Source organism: Lactuca sativa, chromosome 4 (assembly GCF_002870075.4).
Source record: "Lactuca sativa cultivar Salinas chromosome 4, Lsat_Salinas_v11, whole genome shotgun sequence".
Lineage (NCBI taxonomy): Eukaryota > Viridiplantae > Streptophyta > Magnoliopsida > Asterales > Asteraceae > Lactuca > Lactuca sativa.
The window spans coordinates 362,169,202-362,181,065 of NC_056626.2; the positions used below are offsets into that span (position 1 = coordinate 362,169,202).

The window sequence follows — 11,864 nt, forward strand, 5'->3', positions numbered from 1 at the left end:
AGAGTGGGCTGGGCCCGTATCTCACTACCAGTAGGAGCGTTGACGGGGTTCCATGACTCATCAGTAGTAGGACAACGGCAAGGCCCAGGATAGGCGATGCCTTAGGACAAGATCCATAATATATGTTAGCTTATGTGTTGGGGTATGTTTATGTGGTATTATATGTTAGCGGGCGAGGCCCTGTGACAGGCGAGGCCTAAGTGAAACAGATATGTATCCGAGCGGGCTCGAAGCCAGTCGGGGCCTGGAGCGGCGGGGCCGTTGTAGCGAGCGAGGTCCGAGGCAGGGGGCGAGGCCCAGGATAGCGGGCGTGGCCCAGTATGTGCAGTATGTGGTTATGCATGGTATGTGGTAGGGTGGGGAACTCACTAAGCTTCGTGCTTACGGTTTTCAGTTTTGGTTTCAGGTACTTCCGGTAGCGGAGGGAAGAGCTCGGGGTGATCGCATGGCACACACCATTGATTAGACAGCCTGGGAATGTTTTACTCTAATAACGAACATGTGTTTTGGAATTTAATACTCTGTTTATGTTTTGGATTGATGATTTTGCTTTAAGTAATGTTTTATTAAAAGAAATTTTTGGTCTTGAATTTTGGGTCGTTACATTTTGACTTAAAACACATCGAACTAAAATCCTTATTTCAAATAAAAGGTATGAAGCGTCACTTTTACCTTTATGCCCTTGGGCTCCAAAGCATAAACTGAACTTTTGGATCACATAATCTACATTACCCACTTCCAAATGGGTATAAACCTCTCTTTCCCCAAAGCGCGAAGCCTTATTATACTTGATATTTGGGTTACGAGACTAAATTATGAATGACTCGAAATAGGGTGTTACACCATCAAAGTATTTCAATGTAAAAAACAGTTATCATGGTACAATCCAAAATCACAAAATATAGAACACGGGTGGATGTTGTGCAATCATGTCAAGCCCTTCCCCTTCGAACCAGAAGTACCTGAAAACATTTTAAACATAAATCGTTAGCATAAAACTTACCGAGTTCCAAAAAATACCACATACCATACATACAACGGTCCCCACCTATTACAGATCTGTCAGTAACAAGCAATGGGCCCCGCCCAACACATTCGTCAGCCCCCTATAGCATCGGGCCCCATCCGATATACATACAAACACATACAATACATGTAAGAGTCCCACAAAAAACTAGCATCCTATAAACATAAATCAATGGGTTGGCACTGGTGCCTTCGACCTGCAAATACTATGAGAAGACTCACCTCAATCTGAAGATAACCGAAATCACACACACGCAGCTAATACAAAGCTCTTTACACTGAACACATCCAAACCAACCCTAATTAATAATTAGGTTAATAACCCATAATCAAAGGTCCAAATCATATTCTCTCTTACTAAGGGTAAAATACCATTTTACCCTTCCCGTATTAGACCCGACTGATCATGGTCCAAAACCAAAAATGGCCCAAGTTCACTTTTAGGAGTACACCATGCGTACTCCTTCATTACGCCCTGTGTACTCAGTGTCCACAGAAAAGATCATAGGCAAAATCCGTTACGCCCCACATGCATAGAGGTTACGCCCTATGTAAACCTATATACCTATAGAGTAAACATCAAACTCATAGATCCTAATCTTGGGAAGGTATTAACTGATAAAGTCAACAACTTTAAGATCTTGAATGGCTTAATAGAGCCCAAAATCGAACCCTATGTCCATAACTTCACAAAATGACCAACAATTTATGCAAATCTTCAAGCTAACCTAGATCTACACAAAAGAATCATAAAGGTGAGAGCTATATACTTTTAGATGTTGGCAAAAGAAAAGTAAATTCTGGATCTATAAGCTCCAAGCCCAAAAATTCTTAATGGTGAACTTCTTCTTCTTCCACAATGCGTGAAGAACACTTTAAATGTCCAAAACAAGATTTCAAGTGTTAGGATTTCGAAATGACAAGATGAGAGGCTGATGATATGGGAGGAGGTCTTAAGGGTTACAAGGCCTTTAAATAGGGTCTTAACCCTAAAAATTTAGGGTTTGAGCTCAGTGGTTCAACGCCCTACGTACTGCATGGAATGCCCATGACTAACTTCCTTAGATACACCCTACGTAGCTGCAATCTACACCGCATGTAAGAACCGAATTTGAAAGTTTTTAATACAATAAGCCATAAATGGAAATACGTGAGAACACGTATTTTACAAGTTCAGATGATTAAATTAGGCAAATTACGACTTACTGGATTTTTTTTTATAGAATTTAATGTTCCATGTATTATTTCTTTATAACAAAATCAACTTTTCAATGATTAATATAGACAAACTTTCTAACATTATTAATTTTCTTTTAAAAGCTAAAGTGGTTTATATGAAAGTTTGTTTTTTAAAATTCATATGACCACTAGACTTAAGCTTTATTAATTTATTGATATAAAGATAATAAAATATTTTAATCGTTATGAGATAAAAAATTATAAATACGTGAATTTAAATAAATAGTGGATGATTGGTGTTAACTTAAAACTTATTAGTTTATTAGCTTATAATCTAATAAGTCAACGGGAAGTTAACTTAAGGAAAATTAACTTATTAACAGTTTGTTATAAGATATTTTTATCAAAACACTTTTTTAACTTATAACGGTGTGGAACCGATAATAAGCTAATAAACTCATTTGCCAAAAACACATTATATCCTAAAAGTGGAGTAGTTTCTCTAATAAAAACACGTATACAATATTAAAAGGGAATCATTTTCTTGTTTTTTGTTTTTTTTTTTATATTTAGACAAGAAAATTTTGTACATATCTCACTATTTTAATTTGTTAAATGTGTTCACACATTACCATTGTTACTGACTATCTCATGTGACAATAGTAACATGTGAACACATTTCACAAATTAAATGGTCAAATATATACAAAAAAAACATAAATTGTCTAAATGTGAACAAAATAAAAAGTTGATTACTTTGATAAATTATTTTCCCCACTTTTAATAGAAATTTTATTTTTTATATTTGTTTATATTATTTTCCCAAGTGTTATTTAAAAAAAACTAACAGTAGCATTTTGATTTGATAAATCAATTTTCTACTAAATTATTTTTAATAAAAACTTACCATCATAAATATTAATTAATCATTGATCAATTCTAATATATATATATATATATATATATATATATATATATATATATATATATAATTTTCTTTTAAGCAATCGATATGTAAACTTTTAAAGTTTTTTAATACAACATTCTACACTTGTATTTAACGAAAATATTTTAAAATGTTATAAAAGAATATTAAATTGTTATACAAAATCTATGAAACGTTTTAAAAATGTTGTAAAAGAAATTTTAATAAGAGTTGTATGAAAATTATAAAAAAGTTGTATGAATATATATATATATATATATATATATATATATATATATATATATATATATATATATATATATATATATATATATATATATATATATATATATATATATATATATATATATATATATATATATATATATATATATAAGTTTGCAAGAAAAGTATAAAACATTTTAAAACTATTTGGTTTAAAAGCAGATATATGAAAATTATAAGAAAATATTAAAAATAAGTTTAAAAAAATTATAAGCGAAATTTAAAATATTATATTAGGAAAACCTATAAGAAAAAAATATCTTAAAAATGTTGTTAAAAATTATAAAAAATTCTTAAGAAATTTTTTGAAAAAAATTGTTCATATTTAGACAAATTTTTGTGTATATTTGACAATTTAACTTATTAAATGTGTTGATATCTTGTTATTGTCTATTGAGATAACAAGTTACAATGATAATATTTAAACATATTTAATAAGTTAAGTGGTCAAATATATAAACAAATAACTAAATGTGAACAAAATAAAATGATAATTACCATATCAAAGTCATTTTTATATTAAAAAGAAAGGAAAAATAATCTTAAGTCAGAAGAGGACACAATTCCATGAAATTAAACTTGAATTTCTAGGAAAAACAATCGGCGCCTTACCAAGTGACTAAGGAGGTATTTTGGATTGCTTATTTGTAACTTGTTTTTATCAAAAGTATTTGTTACTTTATCTGGTATTTTAAAAAAGGTGTTGGTTGATTTTATCCGTAATTAAAAACGTAATAAATTGATAAGTTATGTTTTAGTGTTTGAGAAATGGTACTTACATTAGGAAATAACATATAAAAAACTCTTTAAATAAGTCAATAAGAGGATTCAACTTATCAAAAACTCGTTATATAAGATAATAAATGCTTATGAAATCTTTATATCTAAACATTTAAAACTTTTTTTTTATTATTGGTGTCAAACCGCAATAAATCAATAATCACTTCAAATAAACAATCTCAAACACCATAAAACAAGTTTTCATGAAAAATCGAATAGAATAGTAAATATTCATAACCAAAGTAATATTTGTGGCCCAAAAAATTTACGGGCTGCTGGGCCTTCGCCCAACCCAGTTGGAAAAGCATCAAAAATATCTTGCAAGCTTTTTAATTGGTCCTGCGGCTTGCACAAAAAAACCGGTTCAGGATCCGAACCGGTCACTGAACCGGTAAACCAGTTTACCATGAACCGAACCGATTCAAAAACCGAACCGCCGGTTTGAACCCTTTCAAGATTTTAGACATTGAAACCGGTTTAATAACCGTGAACCGGTAGTCAAACCGATCAAACCGGTTTAGAACCGATTGAACCGGTGTAACCGGTTTAGATAGGTTCGAGTTTAATAATGACGGAACCAGTTTGAACCGAACCGGTTTAAGGTTGAACCAGTTTTACTATTCACGAATCGGAACCGAACCGGTTTGCTGAACCGGTTCGGTTTGAAAAAAAAAACCGGTTTGCTCATCCCTCTGCTTAACACCTGTTCCTTCGTCATGACCATCTAGGTTAAAAAGTCTCGAAAACCAACTACAAAATTTATTAAAAGAGAATAAATGATGATGCTTGTTTTCACACTTGTGACCTCAAGAAAAGGAGACGCCAAGTATATCATTAAACCAATATACGTTTTCAATCTTCGTTGATGATAGCTTTAGCACTTGGTCAAACATTATGGTTGAAAATATGTTTTCAATTTGAAGTGTTCTAAGCCGTAAATCCTTAATTTTTCTATCATTCCAACGTGATTCTAAACACAATAGCCTTCATTTTTCTACCACATGATGTACTATGAAAATATGTTAAATATAGATTGAAATCCTTAAAAGAGGTCTATGGGATCATATGGATGATTATTCATATTTTTACTCTTATATTAGGAATCAAGGTGTATTAGTAATTGTTTGGTTAGAAAGAGAAATATATGCGGATATACAACAACGTATTGGTCGTGAACACGCAGGACCTTTTGGAATTCTCCAAGCTCTAGGAGATGGTACCAAATTACAAGTGAAAGAACAATGTTTTTTCCACGATTTCAACTAAACTTTTGCCCATTACTTTCAATTTGCTTTAAATATGTACTGGATGTTAAAATGTTTAGTGCTTGTCAACTTAAAATGGATTCAAAATGTAAATCCTCCTCTACTCAAATGAATATTTAAAGCTATAGTTATTGCAATACGATATAGGGTGATGTTGCATGTCAAGTGGGGTCTATGCACCCCTAAATTCCCATGCTTTTTGCAAAACCATACATATAAAGATTCATTTGATTTGATATAAAAGCATTTGGTAAAGTTAACGACTTTCATGTAGGGTTGTTCACTATTTGGATAAACCGAATTGTTCAATTGAACAATTTGGATTGAACTATTTGGTTCAGATATTTGGATATTTGGATTGGTTTTCAACAAAACCGAATTATTATTTTGGATTTCGGATTGGTTTTGGTTTATATAATAAGAACCGAATAGTCCAAAAAAACCGAATAAAAACTTATTATTCTTTTATATATATATATATATATATATATATATATATATATATATATATATATATATATATATATATATATATATATATATATATATATAGTTATCTATTAATTTTGTAATTTATTTTTTCATATAGGTTCAAAACATTTCACTGGATAAAAAACATCAATATGTATTATCTCTTAAAAGTTTTCTATCTATAAAATATTTAACTATAATATATCTGCTTAGTAGTTGTTTATAAATTTCAAATCACAACTAAATAAATTTTTTTGCTTCTTGTGTAAAATTGGGTAATATTATAATTATATGTCGTTTTAAAATGTTTCGGTTTTTGAAAACCGAATTATAAAAATCAATCAAACCGAATTGTAATTAGATCGGATCGGATTTGAATTTAGTTTGGACTATTCGGATCCATGTTTTGAAAACCGAAATAAATTTGGATTCACTTGATTGGATCAGATCAAACCGATCCATCCAAACGAACACCCATAAGACATGCAAACACTTTTGTTCTTTTACTGAGTGGCTATACTTTTTTAATGAATAAGACATACGTCACATCATGTCTAGAAAAAAAAATGATTCACTCATTGTGAGCATTTTTATCGAATTTGATAGTAAGGCTGTTTTAAAAGTGAAAAATATGATTACAAATTTCGTTCTTAACATTTTTATACAAGTGATCCGGTAAAAAGAAAAGAGAAAACAAGTTTACAAACCAATGTATTAAAACATGTTGTAACCAAGTTATTATATTTGCTAAAAACTAGAAAAGAAAACTCGACACAACATAAGCAACGAGTGAGTAACATATACAAGTGTGTGCACGTATTTTAGCCGAGAAATACAAAAAGAATTTAACAAGTAAACAAAAGAGTGAACATACTTTAAAGATACATACAACTTATAATGATATGAAGATCCATGTTGACAAAACTATACCCACAAGCCATCGTAGTTGATATGCATTGTGAATCGAGAAACTGGTTCCACTCGACCTGCTTGAACCCCCAGGCGACAGTTGTGCTGGCGGTGGCGGTGAGAGCACTGGTGTATTACATGTCCCATTAACCTGTAAAATATATGCTTATTCATGATACAAGACATGACAAGACAAAATAAGACTGAACAAATCATTTGGATTGTGGACCATTAGACTCACGATATTAAGACAAAAAATTGTAACTTTTGTTATCTGAAAAAGTAGGACACAGACTTGCTCTTGACCTGTTGTGTTGTTGTGTAGTCTGTACAAAATATATGATTGTCTTGTTCCACACTTACACTCATCGAAAATAGTTTTAGAAAATTAGGAAATCTTCGATAAAATCTCAATATGTTAGGCCAATTTACGGTTTAATCAAAGCTTTTTGAGTAAATTACACGAATGGTCCCTATGGTTTAGGGTAATTGCGTGCTTAGTCCCTAACTTATTTTTTTTAACTCGGAAGGTCCCTATTATTTGTTTTTGTTACGCGTTTGGTCTCTGTCTTACTTGAAAATACTATTCTTTAAATAGGGAAAAATTGTAGGATAGGTAAGGTAAGGTGAAGGGTGAGGTTGCGGTGTGTTTATTTAAATAAATTAAAAAATCAAGGGAAAAAATAGTCTTTTTAGGTAAGACAGGGACCAAATGCGTAATAAAAACAAACAGTAGGGACCTTCCGAGTTAAAAAAAAAGTCGGAGACCAAACACGCAAATTACTCTAAACCATAGGGACCATTCATGTAATTTACTCAAACTTTTATTTTTTAAGCGAAAAATCTTGATTATTATTTGTTTTGCCAAAGTTAACGAAAATATCTTTATTTTCTTCAACAAAAAATGTCAAACTATCATATAAAATTAGATAATTGAAATTTTTATATTTAAAATAATACATATTAAATTAAAACGTGATGCAAAATATTAAAACTTTATGAAACTTCCCTTAGAAAAATTTATATGTGAATATAATAAAGGAACTATTAAACGTACCCCACAATAAGCAATGTTAAGGCATCCACATGTCGAATGTCCATTGGCTACATCAATGGCTTCCGATGCACCTCCACCATCACTTCTCTGTAGTAAAAGAAAAACAACTGGATTATTAATTATTTAATTTCCTTTATTTAAGGTTTGACTTAAAAAGTCAAAGTAATCTTCATACCTGGTAAAAGTCAACGGCGATATAATTCGGCCAGCGGTTGCCGGCGGCTAAATGGCAGGTGTTCATCATGGCGATTAACGAAGCCGAGTTATCAATACACGCTCCGGTGACATTAGGATTAGTCGAGAAGTAGTTTTGAAGAACAAGAGATCGCGACGTTGTGTTCATCGGAGAAGATTCCGATCGACTAGGGCAAGAACCAGCAATCTGCCCCTCCTGTCCATCTAGGGTTTCGAAATCGAGTTTTCAAATTCGATTCAATAAAAACGAGTTTCAATAAACTAGGTCAAAAATCAAAACTTACATTGATTTTCGACGATGTATCTCCACTCATACGCGATTCCCTCGGAAGCCTCTTTTGCGGATTTGGAAGTGAAGACGATTAATCGTTGATTCTGCTTCACCATATCTGTAATCGTCGGCCAATCTTCGCCGTTTTTAGGCATCCGATTCACCGGAAACTGGTATTTGTTGAGACCAGATGCGGCGAAAACCTTTGATAATCCATTTGGGGAAGAAACGTAATCTTCGATGAAGATTGTGATGATTTCTGATGGATTTGCTTTCAGAAACTTTTCGATTTCTCGTAGCACATTGATCGCGGGTGTCTGGAAGATCAAAACATGGAAATTGAAAGTTTATGAATGATTATAAAATCGAAATTTTGGATTTTTGTTTGAGTTTTTGAGCTTACGTATGCTGTAATGTTGTAGCATTGGCCACCGAAGGAGTGACATAGCCAGATGTCGTTGTTGAAGTCGTACATATCCAACATTAGCCCTCGAACCCCATTCTACGTTGAAGAAATTTCATTTTATTTTTGTTTTCGTATCTTTATTTATTTTATATGAGAAATTTAGATAAAACTCCCAAAATAACATCGATAAATCAATTAAAAAAACATATGTTTTAAAATAGACATTAAAGATACAAATTTAAAAGTTCAACCAAAATTTGATAGCTAAACTTCTAGGTTAAAGTTTATAGTTCTAAGTTTCCAACCAAATTACGATAACAGTTAATATTAAAATTATAAAACAAACATTTTATAGTTGAAAATAAAGCATAATGTTATCGCTTGGATGATAATTGGATATAATACCCAATTAGACAATAGTTAATTGGATGTTAATTAGATATATTCATTTGGATAATAAATGGATATCTCGTTTCCGTTTGAGATTGGATCTGGATGATCAATCCAACAACCAATGATCCAATTTGGATATAAAGAACTACTCCAATCCAATTATAAATGAATATCCGATACATAATTAAAGTTTTTTTTTTTTTTTTTTTGGGTACGGAATAAGAATCCAACTTTGAATTTGTGCAATTTTTAGTTGATTACTTGTATAACAATACTCAATATATAATATTGTTTACTTCAATTGTATATTATATTTTTTTTTTCTAAAAATAAAGGTGTATACAAATAATTTATTTTAGTTATAATTGTCTAGTAAGATAGTTTATACTTTATTGCAACACCCAAGGACCTAACAAATATAAAGTTTGTTTTTTTTTTTTTTTTTTTTTTTTTTTTTTTTTTTTTTTGTGAAAATCTGTAAAAGTTAAAAAAAGAAATGAATATTATCATTTTTTGTATTAAATTACCGTTTCAATCAAATATTACACAAATTTTATCATTTTAACAAAAAAATGATGTGATAATATAATATGATTTATCTAAATATAGTTTGCAAAAAAACACCAACTTTATGTTAAGTTTACTTTGATTATAATTAAAAGATCTCAATGACACTTTTCTTCAATAATTCAGATATTTGTTTTTATACTTTTCCTTTTAATAAATATATTATTGGGGTCAGTTTGCAATTAGCTTGTCCTTCAATTTATTTAACCATGAATACAATGTCCTTTTCTTGGTATAAAAACATTGATTTAGTAAATTATTCATTATACAACCCGACATGTGGAATAAAACAGAGATTACATGCGTATACTATAAGCCACCATTCAACAAACTAATTAAATAATATAACTAATTCCATACACCTAATCAATTAAAAAGAGAACACAAACACCTAATCAACAACCCTTTTACAAAAGTTTTGTCATGGCCTATCACAAAAGCTACCATAAAAACTTGTACTTTTGTAGTGTCCATATCATTTCCATCTCATTCTATATTTAATTAAATAAAGACAAAAATGTACAAATGGTTTTTGTAGTAGGCATAAAATAAATATTGTATAAAATAACATATTTTAAGTTGATTTGTATTTTCTTAAATTAATATTTTCGGATGCATACATTCGTTTATAACCTTTGTCATGCTAAGACAATGTCAACAATTTAAGGTATATACGGGTTCAACAATAGTGTTCAAGACTTTGAACTTTCAACCTAAAACATTGATTATTTCATTGATAATTCTACAATCACATTTAATATTATTAACTATAACTATATATTAAAAATCAACAACAAAATGTGCATAAAGCATAGAACCAATGTGTTATATCTAAAAAAAATTGTATTTTGTCATATAAAACCTATTAAAAAAAACTAAAAAAATCATGGCAAATTATTTTTCATGGATATTGAATTTTTAAGATAATTGAGAGAGAGAATTCATTTTTACTTACTTGTAGTTGAGATGTAACACTATCTTCCTGATTAGCCGGACCCAAAAGCATGCCGCCGGACGGCGATTTTGTGCCGGAAACCGCAAATGAATTGTGAGTTGTCAGCCATGTATACCGATTAAACGGCAACCCATTCACCTGTAGTTCCAGAAAATTCCACAAAATTACAAAATCAACCTTTTCACTTCGATTCTCAATAGATTGAATCACAAACAAACTCCATTGAAGAACTGATAAAACCGACGTACCTTAGAAGTAGGACCGAGGGGTTGAATGCGAACACATCTAGGGCGAGTATTGCCACTCGCCGGACATGTTCCGCAGCGCAAACCGGAATCGCAGTTGTTGTTGCTCGTAGAACAAGTTTCTCCGATCTGTTTATGTGGAGAGTGGAGAAATTAAGAATTTTGGGGGAAATGAATGATCGGAGAAAGGGAACAGACCTTGAGAGACGATGATGATTGGAGAAGATAGAGAAGTGTTCCGGCGATGATGAGAAGATTGTAATCGAATCGCTGCGTATCCATGCGACTGCTTGTTGATTTCGCAGAGAGAGACAGCGAGAGTGTGTTTGAGAGAGATGATGGAGAGAAACCGTCTCTTTTGATGTGTTTGAAGTTTGGAGTGGTTATGGGGGTGGGTAGAGAGGTTTAAACAATTATTTGTACGAAGCCTCGTTCTCATTTTATGTAAAAGAAATAGACAAAATTATACATATGACACATGCGAGTTACAAAAGAGACCATGTGTGGTCTCTTTTGTAATACGGGTCCTTGTTTTTTATTATTTTTTTCTTTTTAATGACAAACACATATTAATCTAATTTATTTTTAGAATTTACTTCCTAAATCTATTTAAAAATAGCAACATATACTATCTAATTTACTCATAAAATCTACTTCTTAAATATATTTATGTTCCAAATAATATTTGAACCTTTAACCTTTGTGGATAGAAGACATCTTACCTACAAATTGATTTTTTTTTTTTTTTTTAACGTTAGAGATTTGTTAAAAATGAGAAAGAACTAGCAAGACTAGAAACTAGTTGACCATAAAAATTATCATATAATAGCCAATTGATGGTTTAAAGTCATCCAACCTAATTAATGTATTTCTTAGACCTAACATTACACCAAATGAAAGACTGTGTTATTTTATTAAAGAGAAATGTCGCTATC

The 11,864-nt window shown here is 31.0% G+C and overlaps 1 protein-coding gene across 1 annotated transcript; it reads right to left on the reverse strand.

Moving 5' to 3' along the window:
- Window positions 1-6,643: 6,643 nt before the first annotated feature.
- LOC111879174 (PI-PLC X domain-containing protein At5g67130) lies at window positions 6,644-11,356 on the reverse strand. Its single transcript, XM_023875647.3, has 8 exons — window positions 11,128-11,356; window positions 10,933-11,058; window positions 10,685-10,822; window positions 8,767-8,865; window positions 8,377-8,680; window positions 8,073-8,296; window positions 7,898-7,984; window positions 6,644-6,991 (listed from the first exon to the last, which is right to left on the reverse strand). The coding sequence occupies exons 1-8, from the start codon at window positions 11,209-11,211 to the stop codon at window positions 6,824-6,826; spliced, it is 1,230 nt and encodes a 409-aa protein (XP_023731415.1). The 5' UTR covers window positions 11,212-11,356; the 3' UTR covers window positions 6,644-6,823.
- Between the last annotated feature and the right edge of the window lie 508 nt (window positions 11,357-11,864).